This window comes from Protomyctophum parallelum (assembly GCF_964188405.1).
Source record: "Protomyctophum parallelum genome assembly, chromosome: 15".
NCBI classification, from domain to species: Eukaryota; Metazoa; Chordata; class Actinopteri; order Myctophiformes; family Myctophidae; genus Protomyctophum; species Protomyctophum parallelum.
Genome location: NC_139710.1, coordinates 26135786 through 26160785, shown reverse-complemented (window position 1 = coordinate 26160785; position 25000 = coordinate 26135786). Strand labels below are relative to the sequence as shown.

General features: G+C 45.1%; 1 protein-coding gene across 1 annotated transcript in view; it reads left to right on the top strand.

Annotated features, from left to right (window-relative positions):
- adgrv1 (adhesion G protein-coupled receptor V1) overlaps window positions 1-25000 on the top strand; it is a gene marked incomplete at its 5' end in the record, with an annotated part of 354615 nt that overhangs the window by 215938 nt on the left and 113677 nt on the right. Inside the window, 1 exon segment of the mRNA XM_083783399.1 lies at window positions 562-662. Within this exon segment, the coding sequence (XP_083639525.1) occupies window positions 562-662 (101 nt within the window).

Here is a 25000-nt window from a genome sequence, read left to right as displayed (position 1 = left end):
AATTATCCAGCAACCATAAAACCCCACACCTCTTAAGCCACCATATTTTATTTCCACTCAAGTGGACTGAAATTTAGAGGCGTGAACATTGGGAAGATATAACTGCCTCATCCGTTTGAACTTTCCGTGAGCAAAGTACAACGGAGCTGCCTGGCCTAGTAGTCCTTTTTTTTTGCTGTTTAAATTGGTAGGTTAATGGAAGTCGATTTATAAATCGGGAGTACAGTGATTGAAAGGGTCACACAATGGAGAAACTCCTGGTAGAATTCGGGGGTGTTGTGGCACAGTGATATAAGGTATAAGGTATTTATCATTTTTTTTTATCCCACGATCTTTTGTAACCCATTTTTTTCACAGATGTAATCCTCGGCGCTAATCTCCCTCTGCCGACCTGGGGAGAGCCCCGAACCGAGCTCATGCTTCCTTCAATGCATGAGGAGTGATCTTATCACCCGACAGGGGGGGGGGGGGGGGGTCCCCTGTAGGACGTATAGCGTGTTATTCCAACACAATTTACATGAATCTATAAAATGGTGTTTGTTTTGTCGTGTCCCCATGCAGGCTTCACCTTGGCCGTCGTGTCTCACGCGCTGTGTTCCCGCTTCCCCATGTTTGCTGCCAAACTGCTAACACACATGCTGGTGGGCTGCCTGGGCACCCAGGTACTGTAAAAAAAACACTCTTTACTGTAAAAAAAACACTCTTCTACTGAACATTACTGTATACCGTTACCGCCCCATACCTGGGCACCCAGGTACTGTAAAAAAAACACTCTTCTACTGAACATTACTGTATACCGTTACTGCCCCATACCTGGGCACCCAGGTACTGTAAAAAAACACTCTTTACTGTAAAAAAAACACTCTTCTACTGAACATTACTGTATACCGTTACCGCCCCATACCTGGACACCCAGGTACTGTAAAAAACACTATTTACTGTAAAAACAACACTCTTCTACTGAACATTACTGTATACCATTACCGCCCCATACCTGGACACCCAGGTACTGTAAAAAAACACTCTTTACTGTAAAAACAACACTCTTCTACTGAACATTACTGTATACCATTACCGCCCCATACCTGGGCACCCAGGTACTGTAAAAAAACACTCTTTACTGTAAAAACAACACTCTTCTACTGAACATTACTGTATACCATTACCGCCCCATACCTGGGCACCCAGGTACTGAAAAAAAAACACTCTTTACTGTAAAAAAAAAACAGTATTCTACTGAACATTACTGTATACCATTACCGCCCCATACCTGGGCACCCAGGTACTGTAAAAAAAAACACTCTTTACTGTAAAAAAAACACTCTTCTCCTGAACATTACTGGGGCGGTATATATATATATAGTATATACTGTATATACATTATAATGTTTTGCACGCACACGTACGTACACACACACACACACTGGATTCCAGGTGTTGGAAGTGAACAACACACACAATTCCGTCTGTGTCGGGTAGGAACCTTGCATATCCAAAAAAAGGCTTTGTGGCGAGTTTCGAGGATCTGCACTGCTTTTTGATGCATCTGTATTATGATCAAGAAGGGGTGGGGAGGGGGGGGCGTTCATTTCCAAAAAAAAGAAAACTCCTCAAAAATTTTAACCCATTTTGGGCGGGAGCCCATTTTGGTGTTAACATCATGTCGTGCTTTAGCTATTGAAAAATAGCAGATCTACAAGCTCATAGCGTGCCACCGAGTGGCGCGCTACGAGCTTGTAGGTCTGCTATTTTTGAAAAATCGAAGAGCGACTGTCTGACGTAGAAGACATTTTTTTAATATTACAATGAAAACAAGTGTTGAAAAGGGACACTTGTTTTCAGTAACAAAAGAGAATAATCTGAATTACAGTATAGGCCGAAAAGAACCTTGGGGAAACGGGTATTTCCAGGGAAAATGCAGGGGAAAAAAGCCTGAAGTGTTGGAATGGCGCATCTGTGCACATGAGGGTATAAAGCTTTTTGAGACAAAATAGCAGCAATCTTTTGCAGTCACTTCTGGGAATTTATTTTTTCCCCTCAAACTATGTCTGATGCACTGACACGCACGCATACACAGATCACACACACACACACATGCGCGAGTGCACACGCACGCACGCACACACACACACACACCCTCAGCCTCTTTCGCAGACACAAAGAGAGCGTCGCTCGATGCTCTTCTAAGAATGTCCGCGCGCGGCGCTGACGACGTGATAATGGGAGCCGCCCGCCCGCACCGAGCCCCCCCTTTGCGGGCCGACGCACGCAACCCTGACAACGCAGCAATGCCCCACACCCCGCACCACGGCCCCATAACAACGCAGGCTGTCGCCTCCGGCCGGCCGGTGGGTGAGACAGATATGTGGCCGGGGGTGGGGGGGTGGGGGGGCGGGGGGGGGGGGGCCGTGCGCCCTCCTGGACTCCTGTACGTGCGCGAGTGTCGGTGAGTTGGTAATTTTCCACTGGTCCACCATGTGTCCTTTTGGGTTGACAAACACGAGCCCCTACTAAAGACTGGCGGTTGGCTTGGCGGGGCTGAAACACCTGCAGGCTCCTGGCGTTTTATGGCCCCGCACAGACTCGGAGCCCCCGCCCTGGGAACCCTCTTGAGGGTTCCGGATGGAAAATTCCCAAAGTCGTTCCTCCTCCTCGGCGCTCCGCTTTTGCCTTCGGGGCCCTCGTGTGCAGCCTCCGTGCCGCGCTGCGCGTTAACCCATTCTGACCTGAGATCAGATTTAAAAAAAATGTCCGTTTGAAAATGACAGTTTTCTGAAAAAGCTATGTTTCTATGTCGGTCGTTCTTCGATTTTTCAAAAACAGCAGACCTACAAGCACGTGCGACGTGCGTGGCATGCAAGAGTGTGTGTGTGTTTTATGCAACGTTTTAATCGAGGTCGCTGTTGATCGACAATAGTTAATAACTTTTTTTTAAATGATGAAATGACTGAGAAGCGTGTTTTAATATATATATATATATATATATACACTGACATGTATAGCCTACTGTATATAGATATAATGGATATGTGTAACCCTGATTAACCACTTCAACCCCGTTATATACTTTGGTGTACCACTGCTGTGTAAAGTGTACTGTAGGCTATTTTCTGTTTATTTTTTTTATTTTTTTTTTATCTATGATTTTATTCAAATTGATTATCATTTTCCATAATCAAATGAATCGCTAAGTTTGATTAACCTGTTGCACCCCTGAGTGTGTCATATATTCTTCAGACCGAATGCCAGGCTTCTAATTGAAGTAAAAAGTATATGTTTCTGGCCAGCATTGTCAACGTGCGGGGGAATCATTTTAGGTATTTAATTACATTACATTAATTTAATGTAGTCATATAGCAGACGCTCTTAATCCAGAGCGACTTGCAGTAAGCAAGGGAAACACGGAACACAAGGCGATCAAATGAATAGAGACGGTGTTGTGTGTGTGTGTGTGTGTGTGTGTGTGTGTGTGTGTGTGTGTGTGTGTGTGTGTGTGTGTGTGTGTGTGTGTGTGTGTGTGTGTGTGTGTGTGTGTGTGTGTGTGTGTGTGTGTGTGTGTGTGTGTGTGTGTGTGTGTGTGTGTGTGTGTGTGTGTGTGTGTGTGTGTGTGTGGGGCACGGCTCCAAGCTCAAACCCAGATGAAGGGTTCGTTAAGGTCAGCCTCTTTGTTTTGGGGTTAGTAGGCCAAGAGGTAAACAGACTCTGGGCTATATTTAAACCATGCAGGTCACATCATATGGGATTCTAACGCTAAACCTAGCTCTGTAATCATATACAGTGACACGCGCCTACGCGTGCGCGCACACACACACACACACACACACCTTTTCAGTCCTAGGTTCACTTGTTCTTTTTACATGAGTTGGGCGTCGTCATATTCTACGAGAGCCTGTAAACCCATTCTGGCAGCCTGCTTGAATAGCATGAATAGCATCCCTCCTGCAGTCCTGGGTTCAAATCCTGCTCGTGCCACTATTTTTGTGCCAACCGCAAACAACTTTCTTTCGCTGATGAAGTGTTAGACTTCTGTCTGTCTGTCCGTCCGTCTGTCCGTCTGTCTGTCTGTTTCTGTGTCTTCCTTCCCACTCTTAGGTCCTTGCCTTTCCATGCTTCCTTCTGTACTTCCCTGTCTCCTTCCTGTTCTCCAGGCAGGGTGTGTGTCAGATATAGATGTTATATTTAGTTATTAAATCCAACACCCCCCCCCTCCCCTCATCCCTCATACAAGGGGTCAGTGATGCTCCGCCACCCTCTCCGCAGCAGCGGGTTCTCAAACTTTTAAAGGTCAAGGATTGATGTCATTGTTGTTTTGCGCCATGGATATCCCCCCCCCCCCCCCAGGTTACACCTGTGTCGTTCATATCCGCGCAAAATAGTCTCTATAATAGAGTTCATTATAACGTGTGTGTGTGCGTGTGCGCGCGTGCGCGCGTGCTTACACGACGGAGCCCCTGTGTGGTCATCGTAAGAAAAAACGAGGTCTTATCTCTAATTAATTTCTCTTACCACGGCCACTCAAATAAACGATAGTTTTTATATACTAATGCCAAATACAAGTTTAACCACTAAAGCCCCTTTTCATGTAGCGAGTGCAAAAAGTGCTGAATTTCAAGTTTCATAATAACGTGTTGGTCGTCTCAGCTGGATGTGTACTGGTTGAGGACCACTCAGTGTGGTCGTTTCAGCTGGATGTGTACTGGTTGAGGACCACTCAGTGTGGTCGTCCCAGCTGGATGTGTACTGGTTGAGGACCACTCAGTGTGGTCGTCTCAGCTGGATGTGTACTGGTTGAGGACCACTCAGTGTGGTCGTTTCAGCTGGATGTGTACTGGTTGAGGGACCACTCAGTGTGGTCGTCTCAGCTGGATGTGTACTGGTTGAGGACCACTCAGTGTGGTCGTCTCAGCTGGATGTGTACTGGTTGAGGACCACTCAGTGTGGTCGTCTCAGCTGGATGTGTACTGGTTGAGGGACCACTCAGTGTGGTCGTCTCAGCTGGATGTGTACTGGTTGAGGACCACTCAGTGTGGTCGTCTAAGCTGGATGTGTACTGGCTGAGGACCACTCAGTGTGGTCGTCTCAGCTGGATGTGTACTGGCTGAGGACCACTCAGTGTGGTCGTCCCAGCTGGATGTGTACTGGTTGAGGACCACTCAGTGTGGTCGTTTCAGCTGGATGTGTACTGGCTGAGGACCACTCAGTGTGGTCGTCTCAGCTGGATGTGTACTGGTTGAGGGACCACTCAGTGTGGTCGTCCCAGCTGGATGTGTACTGGCTGAGGACCACTCAGTGTGGTCGTTTCAGCTGGATGTGTACTGGTTGAGGACCACTCAGTGTGGTCGTCTCAGCTGGATGTGTACTGGCTGAGGACCACTCAGTGTGGTCGTCCCAGCTGGATGTGTACTGGTTGAGGACCACTCAGTGTGGTCGTTTCAGCTGGATGTGTACTGGTTGAGGACCACTCAGTGTGGTCGTCTCAGCTGGATGTGTACTGGTTGAGGGACCACTCAGTGTGGTCGTCTCAGCTGGATGTGTACTGGTTGAGGACCACTCAGTGTGGTCGTCTCAGCTGGATGTGTACTGGCTGAGGACCACTCAGTGTGGTCGTCTCAGCTGGATGTGTACTGGTTGAGGGACCACTCAGTGTGGTCGTCCCAGCTGGATGTGTACTGGCTGAGGACCACTCAGTGTGGTCGTTTCAGCTGGATGTGTACTGGTTGAGGACCACTCAGTGTGGTCGTCTCAGCTGGATGTGTACTGGTTGAGGACCACTCAGTGTGGTCGTTTCAGCTGGATGTGTACTGGTTGAGGACCACTCAGTGTGGTCGTCTCAGCTGGATGTGTACTGGCTGAGGACCACTCAGTGTGGTCGTTTCAGCTGGATGTGTACTGGCTGAGGACCACTCAGTGTGGTCGTTTCAGCTGGATGTGTACTGGTTGAGGACCACTCAGTGTGGTCGTCTCAGCTGGATGTGTACTGGTTGAGGACCACTCAGTGTGGTCGTCTCAGCTGGATGTGTACTGGTTGAGGGACCACTCAGTGTGGTCGTCCCAGCTGGATGTGTACATGCTGGCGCTTTTCAGCTCCCGTCTCCAGGCGACTGATGTGTGTCGTATGTGACATTTTATTTTCTGCATTAACCCATTTAGGCCTGACCTCGAAATTAAAAAAAAAAAAAATCTTCTAAATCCTCCAGTTTTATGAAATAAATATTTTCACGGTTTTTCAAAAATAGCAGACCTACGAGCTATTCACAATTGACTCCGACTTGTATGATCCAGAGCATTTTATGCACTTTAATCAATCAATGAATCTAATCGGGATGAACTTCAAAAGGTGTCAAGACAGACCCAGAGAACCTCCGATGCAGACATAAAACTGATGAGACGTACTGTAGTAGAAATGCCTAAACCTTTAGTGTCTTTAATGAAGTCACAACTGAGGTGAGCTACAAAACGTTTGCAAGCCAAGGAAATTAACTACAGTTACAGACTCGCAAGTTGAACGGATGAAGTCAGATCCAAGCTTCTCAAGCTGAATAGTATACAAGCACAAACGTGGTTTTCTTCTAGCACACCAAAGATGGTGGATTCAGAAAGATACGCCCTACCAAATGTTTTTTTGCACTAAATGGTACACAAAATGGTGTACTTCTCAGAAGACAGAACGGCATCTTAACCCATTTTGGGGCGGGAACCCCTTTTGGCATTATGTTATGCTTCAGCTATTGAAAAATAGCAGATCTACAAGCTCATAGCTAAGAGCTTGTAGGTCTGCCATTTTTGAAAAATCGTCATGATTTAGAAAACGTTTTTTTATTTTTTATTTCGACGTCGGGCCTAAATGGGTTTGAATAGTGAAAATAGCCAATCTATAAGCTCATAATGTGCATGATGCTTAAAAAACAGAAATGTACTGATACAAGGTTTATGAGTGACGGCGATGACATAAAGCAATAGACGGGGTCACGAGCAGGCCTATACCCAACCACTGTGTTGACAGTCGCCAGCTGTTTGCAATGACTGTGGATTACAGAACGAGCATGCTATATCTAAACGGGCAACGAGAATTGAACGAGGAGCTCTGAGGGTGAGGTGGAGTCTGCAGAGTTTCCAATCTGAGACTGCAGTCCCCCCGACTGTAACGACATGTATCATTTATTGTCATTACATCATTGCGTGTCTGTCATCTGCTGGGTATTTTTACTGCCTCGTTCCACTAACCACACACCTTGTGTATACACCATTCCATGTGCCATACCGTATAATTGTGTGTACACCGTGCACCTTATGTTGGGGCGTGAAACCTTCAGAAATCTCCACATTTCAATTGTTTGTTTTTTATATTTTATTCGTTGTTTTCCGTGAATGAACGCTTCACCATACTAGCCCATTTTGGTACGAGCTACGAGCTTGTAGGTCTGCTATTTTTGAAAAATCGAAGAACGACTGACACAGAAACACGGCTTTTTCAGAAAACTGTCAGGATGTATAGAAGACATTTTTAGAATCTGATCTCAGGTCAGAATGGGTGACCATGAGTGACCATAGGAGATGTACAGGACTGAGCTGTACATCAGTACATATTGGGTACTCTGTCCGTCTGTGTGTTGGGCGTAAAACCGCACACACATTCCCTGGAGGCCAGAGCAGAACCAGTTCCCCAAATGTTTCACAGTGGGCCTGTTACCATTCCCTGGAGGCTGTTTTCTTTTGCAAAATATCTTTTTATATTACTCCTGCAGATTTTGTCTAAACATCACACGCAGTATCAGTATCTCTATGGTCAAGTGATCAAGACAATAGTTCTGTCCCATTTTTCATATTTCATATTGTGATTGGCTATTGGTGTGTGTGTGTGTGTGTGTGTGTGTGCCTGTCTGTCACATCTGCGGCCCATGCCGTCGCTTCCCCTCAGCAAGACAACTCAAGATTGTCTGTGGAGTGGAAATTTACCCAGTACTGTGAGTGCGTGTGTGTGTTGTGCGTGCGTGCGTGTGTACAGAATGTATGTGTGAGTGTGTATCGGCCACATTATAGGGCTCTTCACACAGGCGGCAATAACGCACATCTTCCCTGGCCAATCAGATAACGCACATCAATAACGCACATCTTCCCTGGCCAATCAGATAACGCACATCAATAACGCACATCTTCCCTGGCCAATCAGACGACAAACGGCATAAATAAATAAATATATAGCGCGCGCGGCTTTCAGAGGTTTATAGGATGCACATGTAGATTTTTGTGCTCATTCAGAATGCAGGGCAGTTTGTTCTTGTACAACCCAGTCCTTATATGGGCGGCCGCGGCGACATGACATCACAACATAAGAGTGTTTGGGGAAACATCTTATCTCCGTATTCTTAACTGTTAGTATTTCTTGTCATAAAAGAATGGCCCTATATACTTGAACATAATACTACAGTGTCGCACAAAAGCATCACATTTGACTCCATATCTATTCTGTGCATTTGACGGAGCCCCCCCAAAGGCCCCTCCTTCTGTTGTCCGACTCTGACAACAGTGCATGTTGACAATCTCCCGTGGTCGGAAGAAACTCACATTTGAGTTAAAAGTATCAATACTGGTAATGTAGTTGAGTAAAAGTACAAATGTATTGGCATCAAAATGTACTATTTGCAACATTGTCCCAAGTTTTCAAATCTATACAAATCTACAAGCTCACAATTCGTCTCATTGCAACACATTGTGAGCTTGTAGATCGGCTACTTTCAAATGGCCAAAAATGTATATAAGTGGTCAATATGGTTAATTTTGTAATAATAATCAACATCTACAAAGTAACTACAGTAGGAACTAATTACATTTCAATTGGGGTAAAAGTACAATATTGGTCCTTGGCACGAAAAGGTTGTGAGAACTACTGATTTAGAAGGCATTTTGTAGAATCGGGCCTCAGGTCTTTAATGGGTTAACCCATGGGCGGGAACCCCTTTTGGTGTTAGCATTATGTTATGCTTTAGCTATTGAAAAATAGCAGACCTACAAGCTCATAGCGTGCCACCGAGTGGCACGCTACGAGCTTGTAGTTCTGCTATTTTTGAAAAATCGAAGAACGACTGACATACATAGAAACATGGCTTTTTCAGAAAACTCTCATGTAGAAGACATTTTTTTAGAATCTGATCTCAGGTCAGAATGGGTTAAGACCTTGCTGTAGCCCATTCTTCAAAATCAGAACAGCTTTCTGAAAAAGGGTATATGTTGCTATATCAGTGGGGCTCAAAAGATTTTCATGTCAAGGACCCCCAAAATGTGTTTGGCCGTCATGGACAACTCGACTCAAAACATGTCGTTACAGGTACCCCCAGAGGCGAAGCTTTGACTTGCGTTCGTGTTAAAACATAATGTTATTATATATATATATATATATATATATATATATATATTATATGTTCAGGCCCGGACGACCAGCCCAGCACCTATAGGCTGCTAATCCAGCGACAGCGTGTCGCACGTTCAAATCTCGATTCCCACCACCCAGGGGCGGCCTTAGGGATCTAGAGGCCCGTTTCAAGACCAAATACGAGGCCCCCATATATACCTATGAAGTAATTATTGTCTTCATACAGGCATATTGAGTTGATACAGGCATATTTATACAAATAGTTTTGACTGTATAATATTGCACGCATTTACGCAGCAACAACACCTCTCCTCATCCTATCGTCCCTTCACCAAGTGTCTGCCCTTTACCTCCCAATGCCGCACTTTTTACCCGGGTTATTAACAGGAAATAGGTGTAATTTAACGGCGTGGGAGAGAGTGACGCAGCAAATAAGAGAGAGAGAGAGAGAGAGAGAGAGAGAGAGAGAGAGAGAGGGGGCCAAGGGTGGTGGACTGACGCCTGGCGGTCAGTTGGAGCTCGGAGGCCGTTTCAATTGAAACTGGTGAAACATAACAAAGGCCTCCTATGCCGTCACCTTTTGCGTGTGTCCCGTCCCCCCATTTCTCTCCCCATGTCAGTCAGTCTATACTATCCTATCAAATAAAAGGCGTAAAAAGCCCATAACTATTTACTTCTACCTAAGAAAAGACATAAATATGTTCAAATATTTGCAAAAATATACCTGTATTTAAAAACAAACTGCAGATCTACAATCTCATGGGCTTGTACATCTGGTATTTTTTTTTTAATATATCCAAAGTATAATATAAAGTAATGTTTAAAGTAATTAAAATGTAAAATGACACGGATGCCTTTCCACTTTAAATGGGCTAAAACGAGTCTTTCTGTGTTGTAACCGTGCACGTTGGCGGGAATTCCAGCCAGTCATTCCAAGTCAAGACGTCAGTGGCATTCCAGTCCAATTACATGTGGACCCATAAGAATCTGAATTGCATAAGACGGAATGACCCAGGGGAAACTTTTTAGCTCGAGACCAAAAAAATATATTTAGACGTTTGTCCAGGACCCAAACTAGTGAAAATATCAGATCGGCTATTTTCACTACTTCTAAAATATTAGTTTTCTAATTTATGGAATTTCTTTTCTTCATTTTTCTTTAACTTACTGGAGAAAATAATCATTGATTTTGGTTTTTAATTGAATGTCATTTTTTTGGGGGGAAATATTTTGAAATAATAATAATAAAAAACCAAAAATAAAGGGACCCATATAAACATTTTGTCTGCGACCCACATGGGTCATTATTTAGACCCACTGTTAGGGAAGCAGTGGGTTTAACTTAAAATGTCTTCTATATCCTGACAGTTTTCTGAAAAAGCTATGTTTCTGTGTCAGTCGTTCTTCGATTTTTCAAAAATAGCAGAGCTACAAGCTCGTAGCGCGCCACTCGGTGGCGCGCTACGAGCTTGTAGATCTGCTATTTTACAATAGCTAAAGCACAATATAATGCTAACACCAAAAGGGGTTCCGGCCCCAAAATGGTGAAGACATGTAATACAAGCTAGTCGGTCCATAATCGGACAGAGGGTGACCCCGGCCGGCTATACCTTCTGTGACCTCTAGCTGCTTTGAATTAAAGTCAGATCTTTATCACAGCCTCCGTCCGTGCCAAACCACACACTGCCTGGGACATTGTGTTGGCTCTGGATACGTTTGTTGGAGATTAGGTGTCTGATTGCATGTAATTACATTGGGTAATATGCTATAGGGATTGTTATTGGTACAGTAGTAGGTGTGTGTGTGTGTGTGTGTGTGTGTGTGTGTGTGTGTGTGTGTGTGTGTGTGTGTGTGTGTGTGTGTGTGTGTGTGTGTGTGTGTGTGTGTGTGTGTGTGTGTGTGTGTGTGTGTGTGTGTGTGTGTGTGTGTGTGTGTGTGTGTGTGTGCACGCGCGACGGTGGTGACTAAGAATGTGTACTCAAGTATGTCTACTGTATGCCTACTTAACTCATTCACTTGGACAGATCCCCCCCCCCGTGCCTACGCATGTACTTATAGTTACTTTCCAAATTTCCAGCACTGCCATTGTTCAAGTACAATGGCCTCTGTTTAGCCTCAGTACCCAGGCTTTCATTTAGCCTCTGTATAGCCTCAGTACCCAGGCTTTCATTTAGCCTCTGTATAGCCTCAGTACCCAGGCTTTCATTTAGCCTCTGTATAGCCTCAGTACCCAGGCTTTCATTTAGCCTCTGTATAGCCTCAGTGCCCAGGCTTTCATTTAGCCTCTGTATAGCCTCAGTACCCAGGCTTTCATTTAGCCTCTGTATAGCCTCAGTACCCAGGCTTTCATTTAGCCTCTGTATAGCCTCAGTACCCAGGCTTTCATTTAGCCTCTGTATAGCCTCAGTACCCAGGCTTTCATTTAGCCTCTGTATAGCCTCAGTACCCAGGCTTTCATTTAGCCTCTGTTTAGCCTCAGTACCCAGGCTTTCATTTAGCCTCTGTATAGCCTCAGTACCCAGGCTTTCATTTAGCCTCTGTATAGCCTCAGTACCCAGGCTTTCATTTAGCCTCTGTATAGCCTCAGTGCCCAGGCTTTCATTTAGCCTCTGTTTAGCCTCAGTACCCAGGCTTTCATTTAGCCTCTGTATAGCCTCAGTGCCCAGGCTTTCATTTAGCCTCTGTATAGCCTCAGTACCCAGGCTTTCATTTAGCCTCTGTATAGCCTCAGTGCCCAGGCTTTCATTTAGCCTCTGTTTAGCCTCAGTACCCAGGCTTTCATTTAGCCTCTGTATAGCCTCAGTACCCAGGCTTTCATTTAGCCTCTGTATAGCCTCAGTGCCCAGGCTTTCATTTAGCCTCTGTATAGCCTCAGTACCCAGGCTTTCATTTAGCCTCTGTATAGCCTCAGTACCCAGGCTTTCATTTAGCCTCTGTATAGCCTCAGTGCCCAGGCTTTCATTTAGCCTCTGTATAGCCTCAGTGCCCAGGCTTTCATTTAGCCTCTGTATAGCCTCGGTGCCCAGGCTTTCATTTAGCCTCTGTATAGCCTCAGTGCCCAGGCTTTCATTTAGCCTCTGTATAGCCTCAGTGCCCAGGCTTTCATTTAGCCTCTGTATAGCAATGTGTGCACCGTATGTGCATGACTGGATGCAACCGCATGCCCTATTCTTCCACTTGTTGCACAGCCGTCTGGCTGACACTGCATGGGCTTTTATTAGAAGGATGTGACTGCAGCACTTCTCTCTCAGCAGAGAGAGAGAGAGAGAGAGAGAGAGAGAGAGAGAGAGGTCCTTTCCTCAGGAAGTTTATTCTGGTTATGGCCAATCACTCATTACATCAACAAACTGTGTGTGTGTGTGTGTGTGTGCGCGTGTGTGTTCGCGTGCGCGTGCGACTCTCGTCAACAAGGCCCAGTGTGCGTTTGGAGGGGTTGTCGGAAATTGTCCCCAAACAGTTAACTTTTCAGGATTCAAATTTGAAAATAGAAAAAATTAATGCAGATCCACATGAGATGTGATGCGTTTTGAGCTTGTCGATCTTTGAAGGAGTTCCAGGGGGTCCCCAGCTAACTGATAGTTCATACACTAAATAACATTGGTTTTACGATATAAACCGCGATCTCAGAGATAGAAATGCCACTAAATGGGGGGTCCGTAGACTAATGCAGCTAGGTCAAACTGGGGGTCCTTGAAATTAGACAGGTTGAGAATCACTGCTAGAGCCGTGAAAATCTTCTCTTATGGGGGGGGGGGGGGGTCCCTGGCATATCTCTTCAAATGGGCGTCCGCGGGCTAATTAGTGTCAATTTGGGGATCCTTGACATGAAAAGGTTTGGGAACCACTGCTCTACTGGTATAACGTCCCACAGGCCAGAGCCTGTGGGACTTCTGTGCGTGTGCGTGTGCGTGTGCGCGTGCATGTGCATGTGCGCGTGCGTGCGGACAGTGAAGACATGGGGAGGGCCACCGGGGAGGCTCACGTTACACGATGGGTGGCCGGTCGGACACCTCTCTCTCTCTCTCTCTCTCTCTCTCTCTCTCTGAATGCTCTCCTGATGCGTCTGACACACACCCTCTCTGTTCCTCCACTCGTCCTCCAGAGAGATGACCCTCCTGCCATACGATACCATACGTCGCTGTACTATACTGTCGGGCAGAAACGTTGTGTCTCCAAATTCTAACTTTTCCTCTTTAGCGTTTTTTTTTTTTTTCTCCCAATTGACATCGTGAGAACAGTTTTGGACATGAGGTTTCCACCCCGACAGAGACGAACAGGGGGCCCGCCGTTCATTTTGTTACGTGACTTCTGTCTTTTATACTCAAATTATAGTGCGTTGCATAATATTACGATATCGTTATGGTTACGCAATATCGAGGTTAAGTTCAGTCGTGGTTCTTTGATATTCCTGGCACTTTGTGTTTCTTTTTTCCCCCCATTTGCTCTAGTTTTGATCCCATTTTCTCCCCTTTTTCCTCCTCCGATCCTTTAACCCATTTAGTTTTAGTCTACAAATCTTAACAGTTTTCTATATTAGTGATTCTCAAACTTTTTCATGTCAAGGACCCACCCAAATAATGAAATGTCTTTGGCCCCCCCATCTGAAAATATTTTATTTTGGGGACCCCCAGAAGCAAAGATATGCCCCATGTACACCCCATGACACTGTTCTGACATTCCATATGCTGATCTGACCTCATCAAACCCTGTACACTCAAGACACGCTCCATATATGGCCAAGACAGAATTCATTCCATTATGTTGATCTGACCCCCCATGCCAAAGTGCCAGCCCTCGCCCAGCAGTCTGCTGTCACCCAGGCGGATGTGTGCACACGACCTCAGGCGTCTTACTGGTAATATATATATTTTTTTGTATATAAATGTTTTTATTTTACGAGTAATTGACGAAACACGCCCCTCACATAATTTATTAGGACAATATCAGTCGTCACCAGAAAGTGAAACATTTTAAATAATTTAGAGGTTTTTTTAACACAAATCGGATCCTTGTATGGCAAAACATTTCCAGATGTCTGTGGTTTAATAGCCTACTGTACATATCTTTTTTTTTTTGGGGGGGGGGGCACCAAATAGTTGGAGAACCACTGATTTAGAAGGTATTTGTTGAATGTTAAATCTTTCAGGAATGATTGATCTCTCTGTCTCTCTCTCCCTCTGGTTGAACATTACATCCTGTGTGAGTCATCCGTATCGATGCATGCAGTCCTCCCCTAGCTCTGATTACATCTCTGCCTGATTTCCTCCCACGTTTCACTTTTTTTTAATGAATTCCTATTATAAAAGATGGGAAATTAGATACGTGGTTGACTTCCATACTGGAAGTTAAGCATATAGACAGAGAGCCAGCATCCTCAACAGCGATAATGTGGGTAAATAGGACGAGGTAAGATGAAGCTTAAATTCACCCTCCAGCAGAGGAGAAATGTAATCGTTTCGGTAAAGTAGGATAATACAGTACAAATCGAATGGAGGAGAAAAAATCACACCTGTGTGAAGTGAGGGGCGCTATCATCATCATGACGTACACTAGACGTACACTAGTCTATTTGCTCAGACACTATGACGTAAAATTCTCCATTCATTGTCAATGGGAATTTAGTGTTTGTGTCGGACAGTTTGTGGACAGACACCAAAAGCAAATATGAGGTCCTCACTAATGCACATTTTTATACTGTCTCAGTGACATCATCACAGCAAATATTATATTACATTATTTTATATGCAAGAACAATGGCTTCTATTTCAGCATGCTAACTTTCCATACATTTTATGGCCAATGTATTTGTATTTAGTTCACAAAGTTAACATAAGTATAACTAAATGCATAAAAAAAAAAAAAAAAAAACTTTTCAAGATTCCAATTAAAAAAAATTGCAAAAATTGCTGATCTATAAGCTCAATACGCGTCGCAGCGTGATGCATTTTGAGCTTGTAGATCAGCTATTTTTGCCAAAACGTTCGCCGATGCAGGACGCGTGTGGATCAGGGTTCCCAGGGTTCATGTGTTTAATCATCAGTGCATCTGTCAACAGCGCAATGACTGGACGCATTAAAGCTCCCATTATTGGATCACACATCGGGTCAAACATCTTGGCTGTGCTGATATCTGTGTGTCACGTACAGTACAGTACAGTACAGTACAGTACAGTACAGTACAGTACAGTACAGTACAGTACAGTACAGTACAGTACAGTACAGTACAGTACAGTACAGTACAGTACAGTACAGTACAGTACAGTACTTCCCCCAGCTGGTGGTGGGCTACATTGACACAAAGTTCAAGCACCCTGCTCAAGTTCACGACCTCTGTATGTACTCAGTACGTGTTGACTGCGTTCCCACACACAGCTGTGTGTGCAGTTAAGCTGTGAATTTAACCACCTGCCTCCCGGCCACTGGTTCTCTATGTGGGCGGGGTCCTTGAGGGGTGAGGGGGAGGAGGGTGGGTGGATTCCTTGAATTGGACTGTACTTAAAGCGCAGCTGAAAGTTGTTCTTTTTACCAAGATGGGGAAAGAATATTCAGCTTTTTGTGTCCGGGTATAGCTCAAGTCGCTATAGAGCTCTCGCCCTTTGGACCACGAGGTCATGGGGTCGATCCCGGGCATGGCACTGCCATGTGATTGGGAAAAACACAACATGTTGAGTATCTGTCTTCCTCGTCAGACTGGTAGTGTGTTGAACCTAAAGTCTACTGTCAGACTGGTAGTGTGTTGAACCTAAAGTCTACTGTCAGACTGGTAGTGTGTTGAACCTAAAGTCTACTGTCAGACTGGTAGTGTGTTGAACCTAAAGTCTACTGTCAGACTGGTAGTGTGTTGAACCTAAAGTCTACTGTCAGACTGGTAGTGTGTTGAACCTAAAGTCTACTGTCAGACTGGTAGTGTGTTGAACCGAAGTCTACTGTCAGACTGGTAGTGTGTTGAACCTAAAGTCTACTGTCAGACTGGTAGTGTGTTGAACCTAAAGTCTACTGTCAGACTGGTAGTGTGTTGAACCTAAGTCTACTGTCAGACTGGTAGTGTGTTGAACCTAAGTCTACTGTCAGACTGGTAGTGTGTTGAACCTAAAGTCTACTGTCAGACTGGTAGTGTGTTGAACCTAAAGTCTACTGTCAGACTGGTAGTGTGTTGAACCTAAAGTCTACTGTCAGACTGGTATAGTGTGTTGAACCGAAGTCTACTCTCAGACTGGTAGTGTGTTGAACCTAAAGTCTACTGTCAGACTGGTAGTGTGTTGAACCGAAGTCTCCTGTCAGACTGGTAGTGTGTTGAACCTAAAGTCTACTGTCAGACTGGTAGTGTGTTGAACCGAAGTCTCCTGTCAGACCGAAGTCTACACGTTGTGTGGTGAAACTGTGGCCCATACGTCAGCAGACGTATATCTTGCCCAGGAGAGAACGGATGGATTCAATCGGAACTTGCGATGTCCGTTGTGCGTCATCAACGACCCAAGAGATAATTACAATGTTTTTTCTTTTGACACATTGTGGAAGTTTCACTTGTGTGACAACAACACTAAATTGGCCCATATTGTATATTGTGCTATTTCTCCTGCTACGTTTGTGTTACGATGTAGCCTGCAGGGCATTGATTTCTCCTGCTACGTGTGTGTTACGATGTAGCCTACAGGGCATTCATTTCTCCTGCTACGTTTGTGTTACGACGTAGCCTACAGGGCATTGATTTCTCCTGCTACGTTTGTGTTACGATGTAGCCTGCAGGGCATTGATTTCTCCTGCTACGTTTGTGTTACGACGTAGCCTACAGGGCATTGATTTCTCCTGCTACGTTTGTGTTACAATGTAGCCTGCAGGGCATTGATTTCTCCTGCTACGTTTGTGTTACGACGTAGCCTACAGGGCATTGATTTCTCCTGCTACGTTTGTGTTACGCTGTAGCCTACAGGGCATTGATTTCTGAAAAGTTTGAAATCTGGAGAATATGGTGTCTGCCCGACACAGCGATACACTTGTATGTCTGCATGCGTGACTGTAACCGTTCTATTTTTAACCCACACAGCAAAACGGGAAAGCATCCGTGTCCTTTTTAGATTTTAACTAGACTATCCATAGCAACGTTTACGCTTTTCAGACAACTGCATGCACACTCGGGAAAGATAGCAGACGTAGAAGCTTGGCACGAAAACGTTTGAGAACTAACTGATTCAGAACCGAATCCATTCCTGCACCCGTGTCGCACGATGTGCCCCTCACACTGCTTTGGGTTAATTATTTGTTGAGTTTCTGTATTGTTGTCTCAGCAGCAGATAAACATGACCCCCAAAAGTAAACTATAGTGTATACCGCCACTGAAGCTTTGAACTTTACCCCCGTTTCCACTGTAAACAATCGACGGGACGCCGCTGCCTTTCACCCAGTTCCCTGAGGCGGTGGTTCTCAAACTATGTTCATGTCATATAGACCCCCCCCCCCCCCCCCCCATTTAAAAAAATAGTTCTGACAGACCATACAATATTTGTTATTGTTAAAATGTTTAAAGGACCACTTCACCACTTTTCAACCTATCTTCATATATAGTAGGTCCTCACTAATAATCATGATAAATGATCACATTTTCTACTCGGTCTGTGTCTCATAGGAGGGCTGTGGGCAGTTCAGAAACCGTTTTCCAGTGACATCATCGATGGGGAATACAAGCTAATAAAAACTGCAGGCCTTCTAGTCCTGAAAAGTCCCCTGAAACTACATATTTTGAGATGGGGGGGGGGGGGGGGGGGGGGGGGGTCCGTGGCACAGTAGAGATAATTCTGGGGGTCCTCGACACGATAAAGGTTGAGCACCGCTGACATAGAAACATAGGTTTTCAGAAAATAATTTAGGATTTAGAAGCCTTTTCTTTGTTAATCGACCTCGGTCCAAAATGGATTAAACTTGGCATTAACGCCATCAGCAAAAGCGATCAGCAGACTGACAGCTGAGTACCGCTGAGGGCGTCTATAGGACTACCGTACCCAGCATGAACTGTATACCGCCGTGCATAATCTAGCTCGCCGCCAGTCGTTATGTCAGTCGATGCTGGTCACCGGACTGGCTTCACAGGTCAACCCACAACTCAGTGCCCTCTCCATCCTCACGGGTCTATTTTTAGAGCTTAGAGCCGGCATGCTCTACCCTACTCTCTGTGTGTGTGTGTGTGTGTGTGTGTGTGTGTGTGTGTGTGTGTGTGTGTGTGTGTGTGTGTGTGTGTGTGTGTGTGTGTGTGTGTGTGTGTGTGTGTGTGTGTGTGTGGAGGGTGAGAGAGGCGAGCGCAGACGGCGTGTGTTTTGTTGGATTCAATTCATCTAGGTTTTTGTTTGCTCTGAATCCACTGAGGTCGGCCTCAGTGTTGTCAATGTATTCTAGGTTATAGCGTGACGGGGGGGGGGGGGGGGGGGTTGTGTAAAAAACCACTTAAATTAACCCTGGTGTCCCTATTTTCAAACGTCTTACTGTAACATCTTTTCAAAAAATAGCTCTAAAATAGCCCGATCACATAAGGCGTGCGTTCCGGGCCCTTTTGTTTTCTGCAAAACGTCCAGCCGACGCTTCATGTTGGCCCAGACCTCTGCAGTGTTCATATTTTGGCATCGTGGGAGGAATTGCTTGCACTTGAGCTAAAGTTCTACCGTACAGTTACAGTATCCTGATATTGAGTGTGTGTGTGTGTGTGTGTGTGTGTGTGTGTGTGTGTGTGTGTGTGTGTGTGTGTGTGTGCTAAGTATCAACCATTACTTGGAAGTATAACAAACTTGGGGTATCGCTGTAGATTTGCCATACTGATATTCGGAAGCCTGGGCCATGTGCATAAACTGACCATGAGTGGCCTAAGAATAGCTGGCATGACAAAAAGCAAAGCCAAACAACTTGCCAAATACTGTTCTGTCTCGTCTGTTATAGGCAGTTTATCTGTGTGGAGAAGGAGGTGGCATGTGTATCCCTAAGTGAACATGAACTGTCAACCCCGTTATATTTGTTTCCTTGTAAAATTAATTGTAATTTGTGGATTCAAATAAAGAAATCGAAGTGTGTGTGTGTGTGTGTGTGTGTGTGTGTGTGTGTGTGTGTGTGTGTGTGTGTGTGTGTGTGTGTGTGTGTGTGTGTGTGTGTGTGTGTGTGTGTGTGTGTGTGTGTGTGTGTGTGTGTGTGTGTGTGTGTGTGTGTGTGCGCGCATTGCGGCGGTGGTGCACTGCAGACAACTTTCAACAGGGCAACTTCTTACCGTCCTAATCCTTTCCAAAGATGCAGGAAAAGGTCTTGCGGAGAGAGAGAGAGAAAATGAGAGAGAGACAGTGAGAGATACAACATGGGATGGGGGAGGGGGGGGGGGGAGAATGACTGGATCATCTCCTGTCCTACCTAAGTGCCATAAATAGAAAATTGAGAGAGTCGCTTGACTTCCTGTGTGGATTGAGGAAGGAAGCGGTGAATCTAATCAAATAGGCCAGTGTCTAAATTAAGGCCTTTGTTCTAACCAGGCTTTATCAGTAGGCAGGAATCTGACTGTGTGACTGTGTGTGTGTGTGTGTACCGTGTGTGTGTGTACCGTGTGATGCCACGACACTATAGAAAAGAACCGCACACACACACACACACACACACACACACACACACACACACACACACGCAACAGGCTGCATTCAAGGCAGAACTATACAACAAAAGAAAAACTCTGTGATAAATGGGTTTCAGCTGGTCAACGAAATGAGATATTGGCATATAGGCTGGCTAAGTGATATTACCCTAATTGTATAATATCTGTTTTTGAGGTAATTGTTTATCCCTCAAAATCCCGAAGGCTATAATTTGACACAAATGGGTTACACACATAAATCAGTGTGTCCAAAAACATAGTTGCTGCACTTTGGCTTTGTAGGGCAGTAAAATAACGTCTGGGGAACCAAATGGACCCCTGTGGCTCTGTAACTCTGAGAATGTCCAAATGGAACCAAATGAACCCTAACGGGTCCATTTGGTTCCATTTGGACACTCTCAGAGTTAAGTTAACCTTGATTTTACAATATACATTGGGGTCTCAGAGATAGAAATGCCATCGAAAGCTCTTACTGTATCTACATCTTCTAACTTTTTGTGTGGGGGGGGGGGTTTCTTCATAAATTAACAGCCTATACTCGATCAACACCGTCACACAAAAGCATCAAAAGTAGCAGATATGCAAGCTAGAAGCAGCGGCACGTTTTTGAGCTTGTAGATCTGCTATACAGTACTTTCACCTCAGCAAAGGCTCTGAAACAGTCCCAGGCGTCTGCTGTTCCCCTGTGTTCCCTGTAGGGGTCAGTATAAGTCCACAGCCGGGGCCTATTCTAGTTGGAGCAGCAGAGATGAGTGAATGAGCTCTCAGATCAATAGTTCCCATGGGAGCCCTTTCACAGTCTTATTTAATGGCTGGACATCTACTGTATTTTGGAGCAACGCTAATACATTATAGAAAGGCTGTGTAGCTGAAGAACTACTTGGCCTTAAAGGGGTATTTCACTTTAACCCATTAAGAACTGCATGGGGCCGATTCTACAAAAATCATGCCTTCTAAACCGGTAGTTGTGAAACTTTTGAAAAGGTCTTGTGCAATTATGGGGATTATTTTTGAAAACATAATGAGAAGATTACATCAAATAAATGAAAAAAAAAACATGACCCCAGAGGTGCAAGTGAATTACCCCTAAATCCCTTACAAGTCTAACTTCTAGTGTTATGGCTCACGTGTGTTATGCGGGTTCTTAACATTTGAATATTTGAGAACCACTGTAATTTGCAGCAGACTGAATTAATTAATAATGCTTAGCTCCATGTGACTCTTCACATTATCGATTGGCTAACACAGGCACCCTTTGACAGATGAGGGCTCCTGCTGCATCTCAACCAATCAGCATAGAGCACGGGGGGGGGGGGGGGGGGGTTGGATCGACGAGAAGAACTGAAAGAGATTGTAAAACATATAGCATACCAAAGCCCATGTCGTTCGTCCCCTGCCCCTCAAAAGTAATTGTTCTAAGGAGGATAACATTGGATCATCTTCGTCAGCATGATCGTCTCATATAAGATATTGTCTTGTCAGGGAGGTGGCTCTGTATTGTTTACGATAGTCACTCATATTTGATAGTCTGTTTCTGGGGAAAATATAACTATTTTGGCTGCGGTAACATTCACGTTTTCTTGCGGTCAGTTGATGGTTGGTAGTTCTCGACCTTTTTCATGTCAAGGACCCCCACATTGATATGTATTTGACCCCCCCCCCCCCCATCTGAAAAGGTTTTGCTCCATGGACCCTCAGACGAGAAGATTTACACGATATTGATATTTAATTGCCAACAGAGATCAGTGTGATCCGTGGGACATGATAAAACAGGCAGGCTGCGCATGATAACACAATCTGGAGAATTTGTAACAGCTCATTGATGAAGTGTGTGTGTGTGTGTGTGTGTGTGTGTGTGTGTGTGTGTGTGTGTGTGTGTGTGTGTGTGTGTGTGTGTGTGTGTGTGTGTGTGTGTGTGTGTGTGTGTGTGTGTGTGTGTGTGTGTGTGTGTGTGTGTGTGTGTGCACGCGCATGTGCGTGCGCGCGCGCTGTCTGGCTGTGATGTAACCACGACACAGTCGAATTGAGTTTTGACCCAATGCAATCAGGCTGATGTGCATATGGACTCAATCATGGCAACAATTCAGACTATAGAGTCTCTTCTCTGTTCCTCTGTCTTTCTTGGTAGTCTGTTGTCCCTTGTGGTAGTACCTCTCTCTTGGTAGTCTGTGTCTTGGTATAGACTGTCTGTCTTGGTAGTCTGACTGTCTTGGTAGTCTGACTGTCTTGGTAGTCTGACTGTCTTGGTAGTCTGACTGTCTTGGTAGTCTGACTGTCTTGGTAGTCTGTGTCTTGGTAGTCTGACTGTCTTGGTAGTCTGACTGTCTTGGTAGTCTGTCTTGGTAGTCTGACTGTCTTGGTAGTCTGTCTTGGTAGTCTGTCTTGGTAGTCTGACTGTCTTGGTAGTCTGTCTTGGTAGTCTGACTGTCTTGGTAGTCTGTCTTGGTAGTCTGACTGTCTTGGTAGTCTGTCTTGGTAGTCTGACTGTCTTGGTAGTCTGACTTAGAGTTCTCATTTTCTGCCCGAACCCGACCCGGCCCAGCCCGACATTTTAGGGCCGGGCCGGGCCCAAAAAATATGCTAATTAGTCGGGCCAGGGCCGGGCCTCGGGCTCTGTGATTTTCCGTGATTTTGATTTTTTCTTCTTTTTTCAAAAATGTTATTATAATAAAAATAGCAATTCTGTTATTTGTGTAATGTGTAGGCTATATAGCCTACAAGTATGTATTTATTATGAAGAGGGCTGCGCTATATGGCGATTCACTTGTGACAGGAGGAAGACGGAGGAGTGGAGGCGGGGGGCTTGGAATGGATTACTGACTGCGCAGGCAGAGAGAAGTGAACGGTGGGGTGGTTGTTTAATGTTTATACCGCTGGCTGGCCTCTGTTTTGCGGCGCACCAAATGAGCTTCAGTTCATAATGCTAAATGTTTTATAAATCAATCGTATTATCACACGATAGACTGCAACATGACAAAAACAGTTGCACTGAGCCATCTCGTTAAACCCAGCTGGCTGCGATGAATAACCTAATCATTAGGCCTAATCAACATCATATAGTCACCAACCATCCATATAATTCTGTAGTGTATGATCTGACCACGCAATGTTACAGTCCACTGCAGGCTGCAGGCTATTTGATTTACAAAATGATTAGTATTATAATGTTACAGTCCACTGCAGGCTACAGGCTATTTGAATTACAAAATGATTAGTATTATAAGCGCCGTCCCTCAGTGCGGCAGCGGCGCTCCTCGTTATATGTGCCCGATTTAAAATAACAGATCTCTAAGCTGTCGAGACACGCCATGAGCGGGTGCGTGGATGGTTTGTAAACTTTGTAGGCTATGTTTGTTCTTTTGGACACCGAACGGGGACGATACTTGGACATAGCTTCACTTCAGAGGAAACGGGGAGCTACTCACCAGTCACCACCACTGGAAATGGAATCCATTAGAATGATATGGAAATGGTACATTAACAGTGAGCTACATAAATCCTTTATTTCGGCGATAAGTCCATTGAACTCCGTTCTCACTCTCACACAGACACATACTGAAAGAAAAAAAAAGAACGCCACTTTAATGCATGGCCAGCGCAGCAGCACACGCCGTCAGTGGTTCACTGACGGTACAGTCTTGGTAGTCTGACTGTCTTGGTAGTCTGACTGTCTTGGTAGTCTGTCTTGGTAGTCTGACTGTCTTGGTAGTCTGACTGTCTTGGTAGTCTGACTGTCTTGGTAGTCAGTCTGTCTTGGTAGTCAGTCTGTCTTGGTAGTCTGACTGTCTTGGTAGTCTGACTGTCTTGGTAGTCTGTCTTGGTAGTCTGACTGTATTGGTAGTCTGACTGTCTTGGTAGTCTGACTGTCTTGGTAGTCAGTCTGTCTTGGTAGTCTGTCTTGGTAGTCTGACTGTCTTGGTAGTCTGTCTGTTTTGGTAGTCTGACTGTCTTGGTAGTCTGACTGTCTTGGTAGTCTGACTGTCTTGGTAGTCTGACTGTCTTGGTAGTCAGTCTGTCTTGGTAGTCTGACTGTCTTGGTAGTCTGACTGTCTTGGTAGTCTGACTGTCTTGGTAGTCTGACTGTCTTGGTAGTCTGTGTCTTGGTAGTCTGTGTCTTGGTAGTCTGACTGTCTTGGTAGTCTGACTGTCTTGGTAGTCTGACTGTCTTGGTAGTATGTCTGTTTTGGTAGTCTGACTGTCTTGGTAGTCTGTCTGTCTTGGTAGTCTGACTGTCTTGGTAGTCTGTCTGTTTTGGTAGTCTGACTGTCTTGGTAGTCTGACTGTCTTGGTAGTCTGACTGTCTTGGTAGTCTGTGTCTTGGTAGTCTGACTGTCTTGGTAGTCTGACTGTCTTGGTAGTCTGACTGTCTTGGTAGTCTGTCTGTTTTGGTAGTCTGACTGTCTTGGTAGTCTGACTGTCTTGGTAGTCTGACTGTCTTGGTAGTCTGACTGTCTTGGTAGTCAGTCTGTCTTGGTAGTCTGACTGTCTTGGTAGTCAGTCTGTCTTGGTAGTCTGACTGTCTTGGTAGTCTGACTGTCTTGGTAGTCTGACTGTCTTGGTAGTCAGTCTGTCTTGGTAGTCTGACTGTCTTGGTAGTCTGACTGTCTTGGTAGTCTGACTGTCTTGGTAGTCTGTCTGTTTTGGTAGTCTGACTGTCTTGGTAGTCTGACTGTCTTGGTAGTCTGACTGTCTTGGTAGTCAGTCTGTCTTGGTAGTCTGACTGTCTTGGTAGTCAGTCTGTCTTGGTAGTCAGTCTGTCTTGGTAGTCAGTCTGTCTTGGTAGTCTGACTGTCTTGGTAGTCAGTCTGTCTTGGTAGTCAGTCTGTCTTGGTAGTCTGACTGTCTTGGTAGTCAGTCTGTCTTGGTAGTCTGACTGTCTTTGTAGTCGTGGCTGCATGTCAAAGTGCCCCTGAGCAACAAACACACTTATGCTTATACTTCATTAACACATGGTCCCCCAGGGGTCTATATACTTAGTCCCTCCCCCTTTCCCTCTACACCAAGGGCCCTGTTTTC